Below are 25,793 nucleotides of genomic sequence, written 5' to 3' on the forward strand. Positions count from 1 at the left end.
AACTTGTATTTATATGCTGCCTTTAACGTAGTAAAGCTTCACAGGATTGTTATAAGACAAAACAAATAAATGGGACACCGAACCACAAGAAATGGCAGATGATCTAAAGTTGAAGGAGATTACAGAGATATGGAGGGATTTGTAAACAAGGATGAGAATTTTGAAATTGAGGCGTTGCTTAACTGGGAGCCAATGTCGGTAGGCGAACACAGGGGTGATGGGTGAGCAGGACTTGGTACGAGTTAGGACACGGGCTGCTGAGTTTTGGAGGTGGAAATAGGTGGTTTTAGTTATGCTGCGGATATGTGGCCGGAAGCCTATTTCAAGGTCAAATATGACATCTAGGTTGCGAGCAATCTGGTTCAGCCTCAGACAGATAGGTGTAAGCCAATATCTTAACTACAATAGTGTAACCCCTTCTGATCTGGATATTAAGGATTATGCCTGTGTTCTGGATTGATAGAGCTGATATTATTAAGCCTCATTGTTTTCTCATTTTTGTCCCTTTGTATACAAATGTCTGCTCCAAATCACAAGCAGATACCATCGTTACTCTTCTGTTGCTTTAAACAGCAGTAATCATTGGGTTGAAAATCAGTAACAAATACTTTTACACATTTCTCGACTGTTCAGTTACAGGTTTCCAGCCCAAATGACGCACATCAACCTTATGCATGGTGTGGTGCATAACTGTTGAAATTTTATTTCAATAGACAAAAACACAGCACAATCAAATGGAATGCAATTACTAAAAGCATGCAAGAAATAGTACAACAGAAAATGAATAGTAGTACACTTGAATAAAGGTTAATTGAATGACTGCTTTTCCACAATTGACAATATTGGACAAACAAATATCTCAATGTCACGATTGGACTAAGTATTATTCATGCCACAGATTCCATAACTTCTGGCAAGAGGAGGGCTGGGTTTTTTCTGATGTGTTAGCATTACAGGACTGCAGCTGGACCCCAGGTTTTCTATCTATTGTTACTCATGGTCAATCACCTTACTGTATAGTACAAGTGAAGTGGGACGCAACTTATGATTAAAATGAAAAAATGTTGGCAGTAAACAGTAAATCAGTCAAGGCTGCTGACATTGTGGGCGTGTACTCTTCAGCAGAACCATTTCTGAGGTGAGCCCCCCCCGCCCCCCCAAAAAAAATGCCATAACCGGTCCTCAGTACAGACAGACTGATGATCTGTATTTTCAGTATTCGCAACTCAGACTGCCAGTTTACCTTTTTTTAATTAACTCGTCGTTGCATTCTGGTCAGCCTTGGGAATTAATTAAGATAAGCAGATCATTTTCAACAGTATTTTTTCAATTTTTCTAATCTAAGAAATCAAAGGACTATTATGATTGATGTTGATGTAATTTTACCTCAATCAAACCAATTACTCAAAAATGATCACGTGGTGGAGTGATTCAGTTCCACAAGTGTTGTAACACGGCAACCATGAGTGATCAGATTTACTGCTGGATGGCTGCACACTAATGTATAATTCATCCAAGCAATCCAATCTGCAGCTATCCCCAACTGCACCACTTTTTAAAAAAAAGTTACTTTCTTTGCTTCCTTGAGTGACACCATCCCTAGCTTCAAAGTGTGGGACGGAGGTAGAGAAGGAGGTGTCTGATGCCATCATGCTCTCAGGCCTCTGCAACTGAGACTGGTGCATGAACATAAGCCAAAGTGAATGCTTTTTTTCTTGCTCCCCATCAATCAGCACTAAGGTTCTACTTAGCTGCTCAATATTGCAGAGATTGGGCAGGCTGTGTTCTTATGGGCAAATAGGTGGCCCACCCCTCCATGGTGCAGCACTTTAAGCTCTAACATCCTACACCCATCCCATTTTATGCCATGATTTGGGGGATAAGCACTTGCATCATGTCAGTGGTAGCACTCTTGCCTCTGAGGCAGATGATCATGGATTCAAGTCTATCATCCAGCCTGACATTAAGTCTATAATCCAGCCTGACAATCCGTCTGTCCTATCAGGTGGATGTAAAAGATCCCATGGCTCTATTGGAAGAGATGGGGAGTTCGCCCCGGTGTCCTGGTCAATATTTATCCTTCAGTCAACATCACTAAAAATTACCTGGTCCTCGCTGTCTGTGGGACCTTGCTGTGTGCAAATTGGTTGCCGCGTTTCCCTACATTACAACAGCGACTACACTTCAGTATTTAATTGGCCGTGAAGCGCTTTGCGACATCCTGATGTCGTAAAAGACGCTACAGAAATGCCAATTTTCTTTCATGGTGCTTAGTCGGAGGCTATTGCATGACTGGCAATACCCTTCAAAAATGGGAAAGACCCACAATTCACAAGCACTGTGGACATAAAATTGGGACAGGTTTGGCTTAAGCAAAATGAAATCAGTAATGCACCAAAAAGGATGCAATTTTTTGTGGAATTTATTTACAAAACACACCTACAAAAAAACAACACTTAGATTTTGGCTGGTTTCAACACTGCAAGAAGCTGCACTTCCACCAGTTACCAACTATTGTCACGCAGTCACGAGAGAGGTGATAGCAGATTTATCATTCAAGTGAAATCTTTATTTTCGCTGAGGTGAAATAGCAGTGCAGTGAACAGCGAAAATCGCATCTGTGTCCATTTAGTAAGCACCAAGCTAAACTGTTTTTTGGTAAGACACCTTTTCCATTGTAGATAGCAGCTGTCTTCCATTTTGTTTGAAATTTTATGCATTTGTTTCCTCATACTGACTTGTTTAAGTTCCTAGCTGTCCGACTAAAAGGAATAGTCTTTTGTATTGGTCCCCTACTATACTTGATTACATTCAAGTCATTAGGTGTAAGCTTTCTACTAAAGCAGTCCAATCAGTCTTCACCCTCCTATCAGTGGACTCATTTATTACAAGAATACATGGCATTTAAAAAAAATACCCCATATCTAGACTGCCTCTGTGGTCAACACCTAAAGTTGCAGACTATCACAGGAAACTCGTGACACATTTCCTTCCTTCAACAGTTTTGTGGAGCTCTTTGATTTTACACAAGTTCTGGTGCACTGTCGTTACATTTGTGATTGCTAATCATACTTATGCAGCATTTTAGGCTCTTCTCAACATTGTTTTTCTCAGCTGAGGAGTTCTTGGCAAGCTTGCGTTTGCAGAAAGCTTTCTGGTCTTCAGCACCTCCCTTTCCCCCCACACTCTGTTCCACACCTGAAACGGTACTGATCCACTTCATTTATGGAACACGCGCTTCCTGAGGATAAAGTCAAAAGAAGTCACTTGTTAGTGAGCATTTCGTACAAATTCCGGCAATAGTTTTTTTGATGGGGTTAAATTGATCGATTTTGTGCTCCAGTGGAGAACTGCCCCCAATGGGAGACAGGATGATAAACCTCTCATGTTTCTGACACACGCAGCCGCTGTTCCTTGCTGGAAGTGTGGGATTGAGGAATCACCCTTAACGTTACTTTATTATTACATTTCCCAGACATGTCTTACTGGAAGTACATTAGGGGGTAACCTGTAGAGTGAGTGTGTGCATATTTGAGTGAATTATTTACATTGCAATTCCATTCTTTTAAATCTTTAATGAAACAGTCACAAGATCATAACCAGCAGATTATACCGAGGCAGAGCATCACAGCTTTCAGTTCACTTCTGAGAATGGGCTTTCGGTGCGATACTGAAAGCAGTAACAATCCCTCATTGATACTAAATCCTATGTTTCCCTTGTGACCTTGACTGCAAACTTTTAAAAATATTTATTGCGGCATAGGCCGTTTTAACCATTTGATGGGTGATGAGATGTGTTCAAAAAAAAAATTCAACTATATCTTACTGTTCTGGTGGGGTGAATCAGTCCAGGATCAGTGGCGTATCTTCGGGCAGCTTGCTTTTCTTGTTGCCAGCTACTTTATCTGCGGCGGAACTCTGTTTACGCTTGCTCCCGGTCTCTTTCGGCCGAGCATTTTTTACTTTTTCTGGTACTTCCTTAGCAGCAGAATTCACCTACAGATTGAACATAAATCTAGGACAGTCAGACTTTCTCTTAGAACAAATATTAAACAAACTAGCACTCATTTTACTTGCTTCTATTGACATAAACCCAATTCCACGCCCTCCCCCCACCCCCCACAAATAAGTAACAAATGGGCAACAATGACAGATCAATGCAATTAAATAGCAAAACTGATATTTGGATAATTGAACTATCCAAGGGGAAGTCTCTAAAATTCTCAATGTGCAGTGGATATTAGGTCTTGCACACAAGCCTTTCACCCAAGCTAAAAATGGCGTATATGCAGGTGTCAGACGTGAGATGGAATACCCACTATTCGCCTGGATGGGTGCAGCCGCAACAACACTCAAGAAAGTCAACACCATCTCGGACAAAATAGTCCATTTGATCAATGCCCTATGCCACTGAACTCAACATCCACTCTTGCCCCATTGGCACCATGTGGCTGCAGTATGTACGATCTGCAGGAGGTACTGTAGCAAGTCATCAAGGTTAATTCCAGAGCAGTTCCCTCCCCTACGACCTCTACCACAGAGAAGGGAACGAGCAGGAATATCATGGGAGCATCATCTCCATGTCACATACCATCCTGAAGTAGGCATATATTGCCAGATCTTCATTGTCACTGGGTTCGAATCCTGGAATATCCTATCTAATACTATTTTGGGGACACCATTACCACAGAGACTGCAGCAGTTCAAGAGCAAGGCTCACCACAACTTTCTCAGGGCAACAAGGGATGGGCAAAAAATGCCAGCCTCACCAGTGTCACCCACATCAAGGGAACAATTTTATTTTTAAAATTGAATGAATGAAAATCTTCCCTTTCTCCATCTTTGCAATTACTCTTTCTATTTCTTCCATACTCGGGCTATACAGTTTTACACTAATTCTTACATAATTACGGTTATGTATTTAACCCCTTGTAACCTTGTAACCTGCATCACACCTGTCCACCAGAGGGCCTGCCTATTGGAGTCCCAAGGGATCCCAGCATCCCTTGGGAGTACAGTATAAAAGCAGGCCACCCACGAGGTACCTGAACTCGAACTACAATAAAGGAGCTAAGGTCACACTTGCTCATTACACACAGTACTTGGTCTGACCATTTATTATGAGTATAACAATTACCTTGTTACTTCTCGACCTCATACGCATGGAAATGACATGCTTCTCATTGCTCAGCAGATTAGACTTGGCTGCCACCTTCAGGTAGGAAATCGTGGCGAATGCAGTAAAGCTGAAATCTTCTCTGTAAACCAAACAGGTGACTCAATTAGAATGAACAAAAGCATTGAATTGCAAAATAATTTCAGTTCCATCTTAATGGGCACATTGAAAAATACTCCAATAAAGGCTCACAGAAATTGCAGCATAGGAAGAGGCCCTTTGGCCCATTGTGCTGGCCGGTGCTAGATCTTCAAATGGAGCTGACTACTGTCTAATCTCATTTTCCCACCTATGTTGTGAATCCTGCTTTATTCTTCATTTTCAAATATTTATCCGATTCCCTTTTAAATTATGTTACAGCCTCTGCCTCAATAGCCACTTGTGATAAAGCATTCTACATATTAAAAACGCTCTGTGTGGAAAAAGTATTTTAACTGCCCCCTTTGTTTTTCTACAAATAATCCCAAACCCTTTGTTAATGATTTGCCATCTAGTGGAAATAATCTTTCACCATCTCATAAGAACATAAGAATTAGGAGCGAGAGTAGGCCATTTGGCACTTTGAACCTGCTCTACCATTCAATGAGATCATGGCTGATCATCAACCTCAACTCATTCTTCCCGCATTTTCCCCATATCCCTTGATTCCCTTAACATCCAAAAATCTATCGATCTCTGTCTTGAATATACGCAACGACTGAGCCTCCACAGCCCTCTGGGGTAGAGAATTCCAGAGATTCACCACCCTCTGAGTGAAGAAATTTCTCCTCATCTCAGTCCTAAATGGCCGACCCCTTATTCTGAGACTGTGGGTCCTGGTTCTAGACTCCCCAGCCAGGGGAAATATCCTTCCAACATCTACCCAGTTAAGCCCTCTCAGAATTGTTTATGTTTCAACGAGATCACCTCTCATTCTTCTAAATTCTAGGGAATATAGACCTAGTTTCCTCAATCTCTCCCCTTAGGACAATTCCCGCATCCCAGGAATCAGTCTGGTGAACCTTTGTAGATCTTTCCTTAGGTAAGGAGACCAAGTACTCCAGGTGTGGTCTCACCAAAGCCCTATATAACTGCTTTACTCATACTATATGACTTCTTTACTCATACTCCAATCGTTTTGTATTAAAGGCCAACATATCATTTCTCAAAACTGTTCATAATTTTCAGGACCTTGCTTCAATCTTCCCTTAAACTTCTCTGTTCTAGTGATAAAAGTCCCAATTTTCAAGCTTTGCTTCAAAATTATTCTTCAATGCACCCATTCCATGGTTCTATCCTCTTTTAAAACATAATGATGGATCCTTGTACTTACTTCAAGTATTGTTCGAGAAGAAGATGGACAATCACTTCTTCCATTTCAGTTCTGGAAAGATTTGGAGGGTGTACAGAGGCCACCCTTAGTTTAGCGACACCCTTCCCATTCCAGGCTTCAATTAACTTCAGCGGAGTGAGCTTTTCACCGAGCTGCTCAGCTTGTTTTAATATTTTGATCAGATCAGTACAGTAACTGGTTACATCAACCTTTTCATTCGCTAGAAGACAAAAAAATAAGCATATCAGCATCACAAAGAATTTCTTTTACTTTTTAGTTTGACTGCTGCGACACTCGATTTATTTATTTGAAGATTTGTAAAATATTAAATTATAGTACTGGGCTTCCTGACTACATTCAGTGCAGTTTGATTCCAAGTACAGGTGAAGCGTCCCGAATTCTGAACCCTCGGGACTGAGGCTGTTCCGGATTTCGCGTTTTTCTGGTCTTTGGAACGTCTTTCTGACATCACGAATCTGGAAACACCCGAGCCCCAGGTTCGGGTATTTCCGGATTTTCGAACGTCAGTGGGGGGGGGGGGGGGTACCTGCTGAGGAGCTGTTCAGGCCGTCCGGGGCCCGCCGAGGAGCGTCGTCGTTGAGCGGGGCCCTGCTGAGGAGGTTGTCATCGGGCGGGGCCCTGCTGAGGAGGTTGTCATCGGGCGGGGCCCTGCTGAGGAGGTTGTCATCGGGCGGGGCCCTGCTGAGGAGGTTGTCATCGGGCGGGGCCCTGCTGAGGATGTTGTCATCGGGCGGGGCCCTGCTGAGGAGGTTGTCGTCGGGCGGGGCCCTGCTGAGGAGGTTGTCATCGGGCGGGGCCCTGCTGAGGAGGTTGTCGTCGGGTGGGCCCCGCCGAGGTAGTGTTCGGGCCAGCCGGCCGGGGCCCGTCGAGGAGGTGGTCAGGCGGGCAGGCCCCACCGAGGATGTGGTTGGACAGACCGGCCCCGCCAACGAGATCTCAGGGCAGCAGCGGTGGGGTGAGGTGAGCAGCAGTGAGGCCCGAGATCAGGCAGCGACAGGGCCCCGAGATCGGCAGGGTCATCGGGTCCGGATTCCAGAACATTTTACGGATTCCGGACGACCCCACACCAATCGGTCCGGAGTCTGGAACATTCCGGATTCTCGAACTCCGGATTCTGGACGCTGCACCTGTAGAACCAATACTTTCCATTCAAGCAACTCCTAGAATATGTATTTATATAGTATAAAAATAGAAAATGCTGGAAATCTCAGCAGGTCAGGCAGCATCTGTGGAGAGAAACAGAGTTAACGTATCAGGTCTGTTACCCTTGGTCAGAATGTTGGTCACAGACCTGAAACTTTAACTCGCTTTCTCTCCACAGATTGCTGCTTGACCTGCTGAGAGTTCCAGCATTTTCTGTTTTTACATCCAATTCAATACATGACCTGTACTGTCAATCACCATTTGTATTTATATAGCATCTTTAATGTAGTAAAATGTCCCAAGGCGCTTCATAGGAGCGTTATCAAACAAAATTTGACACCGAGCCACACAATAAGATAGTAGGGCAGATGAGAGGTAGAGAGGCAGAGAGGGAAGGAATTCCAGAGCTTAGGGCCTCGGCAGCTGAAGGCACGGCCTTAATATATAGAAAACCAATCTCTCCCTTCAAGAAGTTTAAAGAGTATTTAATTGATTCTACAGGAAAAAGATCTTTAAGGAAATATAAAATTAAAGTCACAATCAGCAGAATAAATCAGAACCTGAAAACTCGAAATACTTACATGCTTCACTGTTGCAGTTGTCACACATCTTGTTGCATTTTGTTGAATCCCAGACTTCATCAAAGTGTTGCGCTATCTGCACACGCCTACATCTGGAAATATAGTACATTGACACACGGCATTAAACATATGATTTCAGCAGCATCAGTGTGAATGTACAGCATTATACACTGGGTTAGTGCAGTGTGAGTGCACTGTGTTACTGTATACATGGTTAAGGCAGTGTACGAGTGTACAGTGTTACTATATACACTATTAGGGCAGTGTGAGTATACTGTGTTACTATATACATTCGGTTAGTGTAGTGTGAGTGTACGGTGTTACTATATACACTGATAGGGCAGTGTGTGAGTGTACTGTGTTACTGTATACACTGTCAGGGCAGTGTGCGAGTATACTGTGTTATTATATACACTGTGTTGGGGCAGTGTGTGAGTGTTCGGGGTTACTATAACAACTGTGTTAGGGCAGTGTGTGAGTGTATGGTGTTACTGTATACACTGTGTTTGAGCAATGAGCCTAGTGGGCCATCCTAAAAGCTTTTCATAAACAAAAACTAGTTTAAAATGTACCTTCTTGAATCGTGACAGTACGCCACCATCTCATAAAGTTTCTGTTGTCCTACATTCTCCATGACCACCATTGTACTTTGTCTGAAGATATCCATAAACCCATAGTACAGAATGCAATCGGCTTTAAGGTCATCGCGACCTACAAAATATAACACAAGGAGGTAGGCTTATAATAGTTCCTTTTGTTTGAAAGATGGTTCCATCACATTAGGATGATTCAATGCACGATGTGGTGCTTGGTTTAATCTCAGCCAGAGAACATTGTCATTGGGATTTACCTTACTAACCATGGCCAGAAGGAGGAGGACAGAAAACAACAGCCTGTGTGTGAATGCGTGCATGTATGTTGCCACACATCGTTGCGTAGCTTGCTAACATTCAATGTTGATATCAACATTCATTATCTAAGATCTTACGCAAAAATGCCCATCAGCAGCAGAGGAACGGGATACCACAGCACTAGGCCACTGACTGCACGAGAGGAAGGAACAAAGAGGGCTGGGGGAATGCTCCCACATGTACAGCCCCCACCTCGTATAGTGGGTGTGCTGGCGTTAACATGATTTGCAAGCTACACACAGTACACAGTAAAACCAACAAGCCAAGTAACCAACATATTTTTTTTTAAAAAGGAAATCTTATTTAGCAACTGCTCTCCTAATTAGTTTAAGTTGCACCCAAAATGTCATCACTGAGGTAACTGCACTTTAACCAGGTACGAACAGCTGATTGAAGACCCGACCTTACCTGAAATCAATAAGTACTTACTGAACGGCCTGAAATAGTCAGCGCAATTAATACATTATAATCAGCATTATAGAAACAAAAATATGGCAACAAGGGGGCACAGATTTAGGATTATCAACAGAACATGAATAAGGAAGTTCGAAGATTATTAGAACATGAAATGATTTACCGCAAGTAGTTATTGAGGAAGAAAGTACATCATTCAAAGGGGAACTGGATGACTATTTGAAAAGGAAGGATATGGTGCATGGGCAGGAGAAAGAGAGAAATAGAGCTGAAAATAGCCTCTATCTGTGTTGCAACTTTTATGATTCTATGAAAAATATTCCAAATTGAACAAAATGGATAAAAAGGATGTTAAGTGCTATTTTTTGTAACTACTGCGTTTGTCATATTCCCATGTTCGAAAATCAGTTCTTGTTGGATACGTCACCTGCCCGCCCACTCTCCTGGTAGTAATTCTCCATGGATTTGCTGAGAGACTGATGGAGTACAAATCGTACATCAGCTTTGTCGATGCCCATGCCAAATGCCACTGTTGCCACGACAACCTAAGAAAGGAAACACTTGACAATCAGAACCAGCCTATTAAAAGGTGCATCATCCTCCTGTTTAAATCAAGAGAATTGTTTTTCATAAAGATCATTTTATAGGAGAAGCATTTGAAGAAATTTTGTTGTTTTATACAGTGGATTGTGGGGCAGTCACTGAAAAAAAACATGGACGCCATTTTACACCAATATGAAAGGCAGCAACACATCAGTCCATAATCATCCTGTTCCCCTCCTCTTTCCCCCACACCCCTCCCCCGAGGTCACATCGTAGATAGCACATGGAACTAAACTTTGCTGTTAGAATAGGATTATAATGTATATCTTTAGGTTGCTATTACAGTTATAGAAGGGATTTTCTGCAGGTTAATGATGCTTGCTTTGGAGTACAGCTGTGTGGATTTTTGTATTTATTATTGCCTTCAAAAAGGCAAAGCCATTGGGAGGAAGGAGAAAAGGAACTCTAATATAAATCATGGTCTGTGGGATGGCCTAAAGTCACCTAAAGGGGTCGGAGAGGAATTTTCCAGATTTTTTTCCCCTTATCGGTCTGGGTCTTATCTGGTTTTTTGCCTCTCCCGGGAGATTGCCTGGTTCCGGGTGGGCTAGGGAGTGTCTATATCGTGGTGCACAAGGCATCGCAATCATGTGGCACAGGTTAGACGGACCAGTAGGTCTTTTCCTGTCTGGTGATTTTTGTATGTAAGGGGGACATTAAATGAATATACAAAGAAATAATTGCAGGTCACTTCCACCTTTAAATAGAAACATAGAAAATAGATGCAGGAGCAGGCCATTCGGCCCTTCGAGCCTGCACCACCATTCAATAAGATCATGGCTGATCATTCACCTTAGTACCCCTTTCCTGCTTCCTCTCCATAACCCTTGATCCCTTTAGCCGTAAGGGCTACATCTAACTCCCTCTTGAATATATCCAACAAACTGGCATCAACAACTCTCTGCGGTAGGGAATGCCATAAGTTAACAACTCTGAGTGAAGAAGTTTCTCCTCATCTAAGTCCTAAATGGCTTAGCCCTTATCCTTAGACTGTATCCCCTGGTTCTGGACTTCCCAAACATGGGGAACATTCTTCCTGCATCTAACCTGTCCAGTCCCGCCAGAATTTTATATGTTTCTATGAGATCCTCTCTCATCCTTCAAAGCTCCAGTGAATAAAGGTCCAGTCGATCCAGTCTCTCCTCATATGTCAGTCCAGCCATTCCACACCGGATGTAGATCAACTTAACGTGGATATATAAGGGGCTCTTTTCACCTTCACCGCCTGGATGGTAATCTAGTGGAGCAGATTGCCCGCCCATTGTAAAACCCACCCTATTTACATCTCGCTGAAATAAAAGTCGAGCAGGCGATCAATCCGCTCAACCAGTTTACTATCCAAGCATTGAAGGTGGAAATGACCCCATGATGTTTACCAATATGTCATTTATAGGAAAACAGACACAAACATCCCTCTCTCTAATTGCAAGGGGGATGGAGTATAAAAGTAGAGAAGTCTTGCTACAACTGTACAAGGCGTTGCCACACCTGGAGTACTGCATACAGTGAGGCCACACCTGGAGTACTGCATACAGTTTTGGTCTCCTTATTTGAGGAAGGATATACTTGCATTGGAGGCAGCTCAGAGAAGGTTCACTAGGTTGATTCCTGAGATGAAGGGGTTGTCTTATGAAGAAAGGTCTTATGAAGAAATGGCCTGCTCCCACTCATATTTCTTATGTTCTAATGACACCTCTTACTACAGTGTTTTGTTTTTAAACATGGCGACTTGTAGAGACGATCCAGTGTAGACTTGTGCATGTTAACATCTTTCTGCAGAGCAGTACTCGGGCTTAGCCTGCAATAGCTCCCCACTTTAACCGATGGCCAGGAGCTGTGCTTTCCCAGCAATGGAAGGAGGGCGAGTAAATACTAAGCAGTCAAGTCGACAGTGCTTTATAGCAACACCAGCAAAGGCGTGGGAAAGGTCTGCAGAAAGAAGTGCAAGAAGTCAGCTTGCACACAGGCCGATTATCTCAGCCGTGGCTCAGTGGGTAGCACTCTTGAATCTGAGTCAGAAGGTTGAGAGTTCAAGTCCCGCTCCAGAGACTCGAGCACAAAATTCAGACTGATACTTTGAGTGTGGTACTGAGGGAGTGCTGCACTGTCAGAGGTGCCATCTTTCGGATAAGATGTTAAACCGAGGCTCCGTCTGCCCTCTCAAGTGGATGTAAAAGATGGGAGTTATCCCCAGTTTCCTGGCCAATATTAATCCCTCAGCCAACATTACTAAAAAAAAAAACAGGTCATCATCACATTGCTGTTTGTGGGAGCTTGCTCTATACAAATTGGCTGCCGGGTTTCCTACATTACAACAGTGACTACACTTCAAAAGTGCTTCATTGGCTGTAAAGTGCTTTGGGACGTCAGTGGTCGTGAAAGATGCTAGGTTAATGCGAGTCTTTCGTTGGTTTGATCAAAGAGTCGTGTTAAAATACATGACCCCAAAGAAGAGGAAAAGCTTTTAGTCATCATTCTCATTTTACCTGACCTTTATTTTGTTGCAAGCCCAGTCCTTATGAACTTTACTCTTCACAGCAGCCTCCATATTAGCATGGTAACACCCAGCTGCAATGCCGAGTTGTTGCAGGCTCATAGCAACCTGCTCGGTGTCTTTCTGGGAAAAACAATAGACGATTCCTAGAGGCAAAGTTAGCAAAATCAAAACAATTCAAAATGCATTACATGCATGAAATGCACTTTGGCGCACAATATTAAATAGAGCAACACAAGGAATAATAGACAACTGATGAGATGATTATCAATTATAATCTGTAATATCACTCCAAAGGCAGATTGCCAGAAAATAACTATAGCACGCTTCTGAAGAGTGTCTAATCAAGATCAGCGACAGCAAGAGGGTTAAAAGGGTCTGGGTTAAATGAGGAAGGAGGAAACCTGAAATCACCATCCTAACTGTAGGAAGCGGGATCATGAGAGATGGAAGAGGCAAACGTTTGGAATAGAAGCACAGAACTATACAGTGCAAAAGGAGGCCATTTCAGCCCATCATGTCCACGCCAGCCAACAAAGAGCCCTCGGTCAGTTACATATAAACCTATGAACAATGAACAATAGCGGACAGGTGAAGAGCACCCGGCCCAACCAGTCCGCCCCCACAACTGCGATAACTCCATATATTGCAACATTTTACACTCCACCCGACCTCCTGGAAGAGGCAAAAAAAAAAGATAAAAATCCAAGCTAATTGGGGAAATAAATCTGGGAAAATTACTCTCTGATCCATCCAATCGAAACTAGTCCAGATCATCACTCTGCCCATATTAGATTCCCTGAAGTACTTATCATCATATCTGCACCAGCCAATAAGAAGTTATCCAGTCTAATCCCAATTACCAGCTTTAGGTCTGTAACCCTGCAGGTTACGGCACCTCAAGTGCCCACCAAGCACCTTTTAAATGTGGTGAGGGTTTCTGCCTCTACCACCCTTCCAAGCAGTGAGTTCCAGACCTCCACAACCCTCTGCGTGAAGAAGTTTCCCCCCAAATCCCCTCTAAACCTTCCACCGACCACCTTAAACCTATGCCCCCTCGTAATTGACCCTTCCACCAAGGAAAATAGGCCCTTGCTCTCCACTATATCCAGGCCCCTCAATTTTATACACCTCAATGAGGTCTCCTTTCAGCCTCCTGTTCCAAGGAGAACAAACCCAGCCTATCCAATCTGTCCTCACAGCTAAGATTCTCCATTCCAGGCAGCATCTTCGTAAATCTCCTCTGCACCCTCTCCAGTACAATCACATCCTTCTTATAACACAGCGACCAGAACTGCATGCAGTATTCCAGCTGTGGCCTAACCAATGTATTATACAATTTAAGCATAACCTCCCTGCTCTTGTATTCTATGCCTCGGCCAATAAAGGCAAGCATTCCGTATGCCTTCTTAACCACCTAGCCTGCTACTTTCAGGGATCTGTGGACAAGCACTCCAAGGTCTCTGTTCATCTGCACTTCTAAGTGGCCTACCATTTAATGTGTATACCCTTTCCTTAGTAGCCCTCCCAAAGTGCATTACCTCACACTTCTCCGAATTAAATTCCATTTGCCACTGTTCTGCCCACCCGACCAGTAGATTGATATTCTACTGCAGTCCATGACTTTCCTCTTCAGTATCAACCACACAGCCAATTTTAGTGTCATCTGCAAACTTTTTAATCATACTCCCTATATGCAAATCTAGATTATTGATGTATACCACAAAAAGCAAGGGACACAGTACGGAGCCATGCGGAACCCCACTGGAAACATCCTTCCAGTCACAAAAACATCCATCAACCATTACCCTTTGTTTCCTACCTCCAAGCCAATTTTGAATCCAACTTGCCACTTTGCCCTGAATCACATGGGCTTTTACCTTCGTGACCAGTCTGCCATGTGGGACCTTATCAAAAGCTCTGCTAAAGTCCATATACACTACATCATACACATTACCCTCATTGACCCTTCTGGTTACCTTATCGAAAAATTCAATTAGGTTAGTCAAACACGATCTTCCCTTAACAAATTCGTGCTGACTATCCCTGATTAATCCTTGCCTTTCTAAATGTAGCTTTATCCTGTCCTTCAGGATTTTTTCCAATCATTTTCCAGTAATTAACTGAGGTTAGGCTGACAGGCCTGTAATTACTCGGCCTATCCCTTTCTCCCTTTTTAAACATTAGCAGTCCTCCAGTACCATGCCTGAATCCAAAGAGGACTGGAGAATCTTGGTCAAGGCCTCTGCTATTTCCTTTTTAGCTTCGCTCAACAGCCTGGGATGCATTTCATCAGATCCTGGGGACTTATCTATTTTCAAATTCACTATGCCCTTGAATACCTTCTCTCACTATGTTTATTTCATCCAGAATTTCACACTACTCCACGATAGCAGTATCTGCATTGCTCCTTTCCTTTGTGAAAACAGACACAAAGTATTCATTAAGAACCAACATCTTCAGCCTCCACACACAGATTATCCTCATGGTCTCTAATAGGCCAGACCCTTTCTTTGGTTATCCTCTTGCTCTCAATATATTTATAGAACATCTTTGGGGTTTCCTTGATTTTACTTGCCAAGAATTTTTCATGCTCTTTCTTAGCATTCCTAATATCCTTTTTAATTTTATCTCCGAACTTCCTATATTCCTCCAGAAATTCTACAGTATTTAGCCATCGGTATATGACATAAGCTTCCCTTTTTTTCTTTTTCTTCCCCTGTAAGTCCCTAGACATCCAGGGGGCTCTAGAATTGTTATTCCCACCCTTTTTCTTTAAGGGCACGTTTGGCCTGAGCCTTACGGATCTCCTCCTTGAATTCCTCCCACTGTTCCAACACTGATTTACCCACAAATAGCTGTTTCCAGCCCACTGTGGCCAAATCACTCCTCAACTTAGCTTTTCCCCAATTTGGGACTTTTATTCCTGGTCTATCCTTGTCCTTATCCATAACAATCTTGAATCTGACTGAATTATGGTCATCGGCACCCAAGTGCTCTCCTACTGATACCCCTCCCACCTGCCCAGCTTCATTCCCCAAAATTAAATCCAGAACCACGCCCTCCAGTGTTGGGCTTGTTACATACTGACTAAAAAAGTTCTCTTGAATGCATTTTAGGAATTCTGCATCCTCTATACCCTTCACACTATATTTGTCCCAATCAATATTAGGATAGTTGAAATCCCTTACTATATTACTGCCCTATGGTTTTTGGACTTCACCGCAATTTGTCTACATATTTGTTCTTCTATCTCCCTCCCACTGTTTGGTGATCTATAATTCACGCCCAACAGTGTGATCGCCCCTTTTTTATTTTTCAGGTCGACCAATATGGCCTCATTTGATGATCCCTCGAACATATCATCCCTCCTCACCGCTGTAATAGTTTCTTTAATCAATACCACGACCCCCCCCACCTTTTTACCCCCTTCTCTGTCCTGTCTAAAAATCCTCCGGGCCTCCCGAACTCCCTGCACCTCCCCATCCCCGTTCCATAAGCTACCCCTAGACTTGCCCATGTTGATGTCTACAAAGGGGTCCCACTGGCTGGCTTTTAGTGAACCCCAAAAAGGAAGATTATATTGGACGAAGCTTAACATGATTTAACTCGAAAGTGTGCCCAAATCTCTGGACTATTTTGCAGAGCATTTGGATCTAAATAGACTGTTGTGACAGCACAGGAGGCGGCCATTTGGCCCATGATGCCAGTGCTGGCCCTTTGAAAGAAGTATCGAATTAGTCCCATCCTCCGCTCTTTCCCCACAGCCCTGCAAATGTTTCTTTTTTAAGTGTATATCCAATTTCCTTTTGAAAGTTACTTTTGAATCTGCATCCACCATCCTTTCAGCCAGTGCATTCCAGATCATCATAAATTACTGCATCAAAAAAAAACTTCTCATCTCCCCTCTGGTTCTTTTACCCACTATCTCAAATCTGTGTCCTCTAGTTACCAACCCTTCTGTCAGTGAAAATAGTTTCATATGATTTACTCCATCAAAATCGCTCATAATTGTGATCACCTCTATTAAATCTCCCCTTAAACATCTCTGCTTTCAGCCTTTTGTTACAACTGTTGAGCTATCTTGCCAACCCTCCACCGTCACACAGGGCAACGAGCCAGCCCAAGTCGCGATCCAAGGTCATCTCCGCTGAGAGACCCTGAAGACAATGCAGAGGTTGAGAGTTCATAAGTTCACCCATGATAGGCTTAAACTCCTTTGGTGTCATAGTCCAGGATAAAGGGACCTGCAGAGAGGTCCACAGTATATAGAAGGTATCGATGGCTATCTCACTGCTGCAAAGGTCAGGTCCCATAGGCTTCCAGTGAAGAAGTCACCATGGGGTGTATGGAGTCTATTTTAGGGTGTATGCAGGATTTTAAACTGCCTCGCCCTCAGCCTTTTGTTTCAACTCTACAGGTATACTGCCACAGCTTCCCTGCATTTTGATGTTTGCCCTTGTGCCTCACAAGGCTATATGATCCTTGTTAAGCCTGCGGGAAACAAGATGGCGGGAAACAAGACCAGTTTTTTTGTCTCTGATGTGAATTATTATGGGTAAAAAGAGCTCAGGTGTTGTCTGTGAAGGTGATCTCTCCGAGTCTCTCTGGATACAAGTGCCATGTCTCACAATGCTGATAGAGATTCATACTTCAAGGTGAAATTTGTGCAGCAGTGACTCAAGACTGAACAGGTCCACGGTTCCAAAAGCAGAGACAGATAATGGAGAACTCTGCCCCAGCAGGTTTGCCAACTCTGCGACTAAAATGATCAGAATTGTTAGTGGGAGAAGGGATTAGGAATGGAAAATAATGGACAAGGGCCTTCGAGCGTAAAAGTCATCCTAAATCAACAGGTGAGTAGGCACTCAAGAGGAATTAAAAGGTAACGGAGACTGGATTTTTCAATGAGATGGCAGCACTTCTGCTCCACCTCCATCTCCATCTATGGACGCTTGGTCGGAGCATGAAGCTAGTAGGTTTTGATGGTTGAAGTTCAATGGAAAAACAAGCTACCTGATTTCCCTTTGTAACGTCCGTTGATGATTTTGACCATATCTTCGATGCAGGCTTCAAAACTTGGTGGTTTCTGTCGGATCTGTGAAATTACAATAAATTACAAATAGTATATGTTGCGAGAAAAAGATAGGTTGCAGGTCCACTCATAGGTGATAGCTAAGAACACTTTGCACATTCCGTACAGGCAAAACTCTGCTCGATAACACAGTGGGTCACCGTTTTGTGCTCACAGATCCAAAAGCACCAGTTACTTCCAGACTTGACTATTGCAATGATCTCCTGGCCAGCCTCTCTTCGTCCGTAAACTTGAGCTCAGCGAAAATCCGGCTGAATGTATTCCACCAAGCCCCGTTCTCCCATCACCCCTGTACTTGCTGGTTCCCGGTCCAGCAACGCCTCGATTTTAAAATTCTCGTCCTTGTGGTCAAATCCCTCAATGGCCTCACCCCTCCCAATTTCCAACATTCTCCAGCCCTACAACCTTCCTAGAACTCTGCGTTCCTCCAACTCTGGCCTCTACTGCACCCCCATTTCCTTCGCGCTACCACTGACGGCTGTACCTTCATCTGCGAAGGCCCCCAGTGAATACCCTCCCTCAATCTCTGCTCCTTAATTCAGACATTCCTTAACATCTACCTCTTCAACCAAGCTTCTGGTTCACTGTCCTAATATCGACGTATGTGGCACGGTGTCATATTGCGTCTGATAACATTCCTGCGAAGCACCTTGGGACATTTTACTACGTAAAAGGCGCTATTTAAATACAAGTTGGACTATGCTGTACTTGTAACTAGGAAGACATCATCACCACTAAATTGTTACGGACACATTATGCAGGTAGTTAACAACACTTGTTTCTTCCTCAACAAGAGGAAAAATATAAATTGGCTATTGGAGTGAAATGACAGCATTTCTGCCTCATCACTATATCCATGGTTGCCTGCTATGTTCATCCATCGTTTTCTCCTTAAGGCACCTTATCCTTAGCTCTTACCAGCAACTTGGGCTTCAGCTGTTATAATTATGTTCTTATAGTTAGGTTTTTGAACTCTCGGGGAATCAAGTGTTATGGGGATCGGGTGGGAAAGTGGAGTTAGAATCATAGACATTTACAGCACGGAGGGAGGCCATTTCGACCCATCGTGTCCGTGCCGGCCAACAAAGAGCTAACCAGCCTAATCCCACTTTCCAGCTCTTGGTCCGTAGCCCTGTAGGTTACGGCACTTCCAAGTGCCATTCCAAGTACTTTTTAAATGTGGTAAGGGTTTTTGCCTCTACCACCTTTTCAGGCAGTGAGTTCAAGACTCCCACCACCCTCTGGTGGTGAAGAAATTTCCCCTCAAATCCCCTCTAAACTTCTTACCAATTACTTTAAATCTATGCCCCCTGATTGTTGACCCCTCTGCTAAGGGAAACAGGTCCTACCTATCCACTTTCTCTAGGTCCCTCATAATTTTTTACACCTCAATAAGTTCTCCCCTCAGCCTCCGCTGTTCCAAAGAAAACAAACACTGCCTATAGAGTTGAGGTTGAAGATCAGCCAACATCTTATTGAATGGTGGAGCAGGCTCGACGGGCTGAGCAAGTCTCTGCGCCAGTTCCAATCTGCAAGGTGTCTGCAACACTCCCCTGGCCCCCAAGCATAAAGAAGCCCGTAGTGAATTCACCCCATCCCAGCACAGATGGAGGTAACCCATTCTAAGCCAGTAGGTTTCCCCTAAAGCAAGTTCTCCTAAGCACTCTCACCCAAAACAGTATGGACACCGAACAATAAAGCACAGGGCCTAGAAGCACTGCCACAGGACTTCCCTCCTGGAATGTGCCCTGCACCACCTGCAGATATCGATACCCGTGCCCCCCCACTAACCGCCATGGTGGAGCGCGACGCACACCTCGGAAAGATAGACGCTAAAGGTCCAGAGATGCTTTAAATAAACCTGACTGAGTGATAACAGTAGATCCCATCTCTCAATCCCAGACATAAAGGTCTACCCTAAGATTTGCAATGCTTAACATGTGTGGGTAAGAGACAGACAGAGAGAAGGCAGTAAAACTGCACATGTTTGAGAATGCGAGAAAATATACGAGGAAAGTATTGCTGGAGTACGGGAGAGCTGCGCCATCCAGTGGATCAGATGACCTTTCTGTTCGTATCATCTAATGTGTAAGGACAGTACATGAGGGAAAGAGAGAGAGAGAATGCATGAGATTGCTGGCACTTAGATTTCAAAGAGGTGTGCACCAATGTTCCCTCTAAACTGCGTGCAGTAATCTGCAAGTTCCCACGCAGGCTGCTCACAAGCTTTTACACTGTAAACACCGCACATGCGCAGAAATTTAAAGGGACTGTGCATTGAAAGAAAGAGGCCCCGCAGAACAAAGCACCGCTTACAGGGAACATTGGTGTGTACAGATATACAATGATTCAAGGAGCATTTAGTAAGGCTCTAAATGCACCTTGGTGATGCAATTTATTGTGGTCACACTTTTCTAAATGGTTTATATGTTGTATCTGTAAAGTACAGGGCTTTTAAATCTACTTAAGTCAAGTAACAGCTGGGAATCTTCATGGTGTTTTCTCCCCTAGTTGAGGGTGGCGAATTAAGTTGGAGAAACCCCAAACAAAATCATAATCCCACCCCCCTCCTTTAAACTCATTAAAATGACACATGGATCACAAAAAGCTTTCACTGCTAGCTGCGATTTAGAAAACACACCATCCTCCAATCCTATCATGTGTTAAATTTGAGTGCATTTGGCTTGTACTGTAGAATTTCAAGTGAATCCAACATGTATTACAGAGAATGTAAAAAACTAATGTTCAATATTTCAGTGCATTTCAGGTACCTCATAGAACAGATTGGGTCTGTTGAAGGAAGCCGTAAACGTGAGGCATTTGGGAATGCACAGGATTTTTTTCACATCCTCCAAGACGTCGCTTGTTGCAGTTGCTGTCAATCCAATCAGTGGAGTATTTGGGAACTGACGTTTCAGGATACCAAGGCTCTTGTAGTCTGGAGGTAACAAGGTTTAATATTAATCTCAAAAAGCACTTACAGGAAATGTGTCTCCTCGACTTTAAGTGTTTCCCTCAAAAAGTTACTTCCGAGAACTTACCCCAGCAAGACAGTTTTAGTTTGTTTAATTGTGTCTGGATAATCAGCACTTAAAAAAAAAATCAAATACTTGCCATCAAAACAATGCTTTTTAAACTGTAGCATTGTAAATTACTGCTTTCAAACGCAGTTGAAAGTTTAATGGAAAATGGCAGCACAATTCGTTGCCAACAACAGCACCTCTTGGTCCCACAACCTCTTAAAACATGCTAGTACACTACGTGATGATGTGAGTAGATACATTACCCAAATCACATCAATGTAAAGCAATAGAGTTCTGACAGCTAATTGGTTCTGCATTAAAATCTAGTCTTCAAGGATTCAATATAAACATTACAGCCAGAAAGCAGGTTTCTGCCACCTTGTCAAACAGTCCTACTGGTGAAGATGGCGATTTACAGGTCCCGGAAAGCCTCGGCTGTGGCTGATCGCTCTGGTTGCCTGCCTCTCTTCTGCAGTATTCTCCGTGGCCGGGTGGCCTTAGAGAGGAACATACGGTGTCTGCCAGTACGCTCGAGGCCCTTTGTGACCGATAGGTACTGCAGAGTCATTGATAACATGTTTATTTAGTTGGGAATATTCCCTTTGCTTTTGTTGGGACTTTTTTTTTGTTGCTTACGTTGAGCTTCTCTTAGTTTGTTTGGATCATATGTATTTTTTTCCCTCTATTAGCGATGCCCTAAAAGGGGCACTTACTGTACTGATTCTTGTTTGGTGAGCCTGGGGAAACCCAGTGCCACCCTTATTGGCCCATCAAAATAGGCCTACCGAGCCATCAAAATAGGCCTACCGAGTGTCCATGGTGTCAGTCGATAATTCATCAGCAGCAATATAAATTTGACAGCTCTGAAGTAAATACTCCTGACTTCAAACAATTGGGAAATCGGGAGAGGTGTAGAATGAGCCGACGATCCAATATCGCCCGTTTTACACCATCGCCCAAAGGTTAAAATTATTCCCCTTAATCACGTTTGCACTTAAAAAAATAAACTGTAATTAGATCAAACTGTTTTAATTATATTGTGGACTGATGAAGTGTCAGGTTGGCTCAGTTGGTAGGAGATGAATAGGGCTGGATTCAAACGCCAACTTGAGGGAGTGCTGCATTGTTGGAGGTTCCGTCTTTTGGGTCAGAGGTTAAAACCGTGGAGACGAACTGTCCAGAAAGCAAAGAGTTCTCCTGGTGTTCTGGCCAATGTTCCTCCCTCAACCAACATCACACACACACACACACACCATATAAAACAGATTAACTGGTGCTGTTTGCGGTACCTTACTGTGCTCAGATTGGCTACTGCATTCATCTACACAACTGCACTTCAAAAATAATTCATGGGTAATGAAGTACTTTGTGATGTTCTGAGGTCGTAATAAAAAGCTATGTAAAATGCAAGTTCTTTCTTGATGTGGAATATTAAGTAATGTACTGCCAACTGAATTCAATGTGTATTGTCTCATTTCTTAATATACAGCTATCATAAGAAGTACAAAGCTGCAGGTACTTTTCCACATTGGGACTTCTGAAAACATAGAAATTGATGGGCAGGATAAGACCTGCTGGTCATCAAGCCTGTCCCAAACGTGATGGCTGGAGCATCATAATTTAAACCCCTGCCTCCAGCCTGGAAACCTCTTGGGAGGCAAAAAAAAATTAAGAAAAAAAAAAGACATGCATTTATATAGCGTCTTTCACGACCACTGGACGTCTCGTACATTAGAACATAAGAAATAGGAGCAGGAGTAGGCCATACGATCCCTTGAGCCTGCTTCGCCATTCAATAAGATCATGGCTGATTTGATCATGGACTCAGCTCCACTTCCCTGCCCGCTCCCCATAACCCCTTGTCGTTTAAGAAACTGTCTATTTCTGTCTTAAATTTATTCAATGTCCCAGCTTCCACAGATCTCTGAGGCAGTGAATTCCACAGATTTACAACCCTGAGAAGAAATTTCTCCTCATCTCTGTTTTAAATGGGCAGCCCCTTATTCTAAGATTATGCCCTCTAGTTCTAGTTGCCCCCATCAGTGAAAACATCCTCTCTGCATCCACCTTGTCAAGCCCCCTCATAATCTTATACATTTCGATAAGATTACCTCTCATTCTTCTGAATTCCAATGAGTAGGGGCCCAACCTACTCAACCTTTCCTCATACGTCTACCCCCTCATCCCCAGAATCAACATAGTGAACCTTCTCTAAACTGCCTCCAAAGCAAGTATATCCTTTCGTAAATATGGAAACCAAAACTGCACGCAGTATTCCAGGTGTGGCCTCACCAATACCTTATATAGTTGTAGTAAGACTTCCCTACTTTTATACTCCATCCCCTTTGCAATAAAGGCCAAGATACCATTGGCCTTCCTGATCATTTGCTGTACCCTGCATACTATCCTTTTGTGTTTCATGCACAAGTACCCCCAGGTCCCGATGTACTGTGGCAGTTTGCAATCTTTTGCCTTTTAAATAATAACTTACTCTTTGATTTTTTTTCTGCCAAAGTGCATGACCTCACACTTTCCAACATCATACTCCATCTGCCAAATTTTTGCCCACTCACTTAGCCTGTCTATGTCCTTTTGCAGATTTTTTGTGTCCTCCTCATACATTGCTTTTCCTCCCATCTTTGTATTGTCAGCAAACTTGGCTACGTTACACTCAGTCCCGTCTTCCAAGTCTCAAAGCACTTTACATCGATGAAGCACTTTTTGGAGTGTAGTCACTGTTGTAACGTAGAAATGTGACAGCCAATTTGCACACAACAAGCTCCCGCAAACAGCAATGTGATATTGACCAGATAATCTGTTTTAATGATGTTGATTGAGGGATAAATATTGGCCAGGATACCAGGTATAACTCCCCTGTTCTTCTTCGAAATAGTGCCATGGGATCTTTTACGTTCACCCAAGAGAGCAGACGGGGCCTCGGTTTAGTGCCTCATCCGAAAGATAAGGGGGGGGAAAATACTCTGGGAAAATTCCTTTCCAACCCCCTCAGGCGATTAAAACCAGTCCCGCAGATCACACGGACCAAGTGTTATCTATGAAGACACTTGCCTTCTATATGATGCGAGCACTGCTCTAGTCAAGAACCGGCCCAGCTCCCTCTTGAAGGCAGAGAGTCAGCACCCACCGCACCAGCCGGCAATGTCTTCCAGAGGTTCACTACTCTCTGGGAAAATAACTACCTAACATCCAATCCATTCCTACTCTTACATAGTTTAAACTCATGTCCCTGGTCCTCCCCAATAGTTTATGAATAGGCATGCAATCCAGCCCTTTAATTATTTGATAGCTCTCTTATCGGGTCACCTACAACTCTAAGACTTTAGTACTTACCAGGCCTGAAGTCATGACCCCATTGACTGCAACAATGAACTTCATCCACAGCAATACGGGCCAGGCACCCTGCTTGGTATGCCTTTTCCAGCTTGGACATGAAGACTTTACTTTTAGCAATCTTCTCCGGAGTCACATATAGGAGCTTCAACTTGGAGGACTTGTTGAGCATTTCGTCATGAACCCACTTTATATGCTCCTGTCAGAAGAAAGCTTCATTTTAAATATTTACTGCACAGCAGGAGCCAAGTGTCACATGGGGGGGGGGGGGGGGGGTTAACAAACCTCACCTTCAAAATATGTAGAGAATTAGTAAGGCAAACATATCTTCAGCAGTGGTTAGCAAGTTCATCTTTGAGGTCGTCATTTCCAGATCACAATTGCTGCCTGGGCGTTTTCCCACTTCACAGCACTCAAGGTGCGTGTGGAAGTTAGAACTGGAACAGAAATCGGTAAGCAATGGCCCTGCATACAAGCTCATTATTACCAGGGACGATCTAATGGTCAACTGCTGGGTGCAGCTCAAAGTGTAGTTCCACTTGACTATTTGGGAGGATCCTCAAAAGAATGTCCTGTAAAGATGGTGCAAGACTGGTGCAATTATATTTTGTACAGTTAACTGCAGAAAAACTTGGTTTGCAATTCGCAGTCGACACTCGCGCAATGAAGACTAGGTGATAAATGTCCATTGTCACGCAGTATCTTGCTCTGAATCTGACACACAGCTGACTATTTCTTCAAACCTGAGAAAGTCGACTTTGCAATTGTTGATGAGCTGGATGCACTGGCACTGGGCATCATTTCGGAGGTCTTTGCTCGATATGCTGCAGAATTCTGAACATAAGAGCAGGAGTAGACCATTCGGCCCTTTGAGCCTGTTCCATCATTCCATTCAATTAGATCATGGATAATCTGTATCTTAACTCTTATCTACTCACCTTGGTTCCGTAACCCTGAATACCTTACCTAACAAAAATCTATTAATCTCAGTTTTCAATTGATCCCCAGCCTCAACAGCTTTTTGGGGGAAGAGAGTTCCAAATTTCCACTACCCTTTGTGTGAAGAAGTGCTTCCTGATAGTACCCATGAACGGCCTAGCTCCAATGTTAAGGTTATGCGCCCTTGTTCTGGACTCCCCCATCAGAGGAAATAGTTTCTCTCTATCTCTCAAAACCTTTAATCCCCTTAAATACCTACGATGCAGTGTTTGCACTAACACGCTGATTTCTTCTGTGTGCAGTCCATCTCTGACACAGCTCACACTATAGGCATCTCTCCCTACTTCAGATACCTGTGAAAGATCCCACATGCATTGAGAATGAATGGTTGTAACCCGATTCCTGATATACACATGGCACAAACTACGCAACAGTTAGCACTAGACTTCGACTTCAACTACCTGCACACCCCCTCTCCTTCCAAATCAGTTTCTGGACCTTGAGCTACCTCGATCCTCCTCTCAAACGCCCTCCATGTTGTTACTTCTCTCCTCATCTTTAAAAGCTTCCTCAAAACCTACCTTTTTGACCATGTTTTCAGCTACATTTCCCATAATTTCTCAGCACCTGTTCCTCCTTTGTACAGCACCCTGGGACATTGATTAATTAAAGGCGTTTATAAATGGAAGTTGATGCAGTGTAGTTTTTCTTTATTCAGAAGAGTTGGTTT

General features: G+C 43.4%; 1 protein-coding gene across 1 annotated transcript in view; it reads right to left on the reverse strand.

The window, feature by feature from the left end:
* Positions 1–675: 675 nt before the first annotated feature.
* Positions 676–25,793, reverse strand: part of recql (RecQ helicase-like) — a 42,707-nt gene continuing 17,589 nt past the window's right edge. The window contains 11 exon segments of the mRNA XM_070897593.1: positions 676–3,241; positions 3,827–3,996; positions 5,138–5,258; positions 6,489–6,708; positions 8,234–8,325; positions 8,806–8,944; positions 9,986–10,103; positions 12,653–12,801; positions 17,672–17,753; positions 20,522–20,688; positions 24,125–24,323. Coding sequence (XP_070753694.1) covers positions 3,844–3,996; positions 5,138–5,258; positions 6,489–6,708; positions 8,234–8,325; positions 8,806–8,944; positions 9,986–10,103; positions 12,653–12,801; positions 17,672–17,753; positions 20,522–20,688; positions 24,125–24,323 — 1,440 coding nt within the window. The 3' untranslated portion in view covers positions 676–3,241; positions 3,827–3,843.

Source organism: Pristiophorus japonicus, chromosome 13 (assembly GCF_044704955.1).
Source record: "Pristiophorus japonicus isolate sPriJap1 chromosome 13, sPriJap1.hap1, whole genome shotgun sequence".
Taxonomy (NCBI): Eukaryota; Metazoa; Chordata; class Chondrichthyes; family Pristiophoridae; genus Pristiophorus; species Pristiophorus japonicus.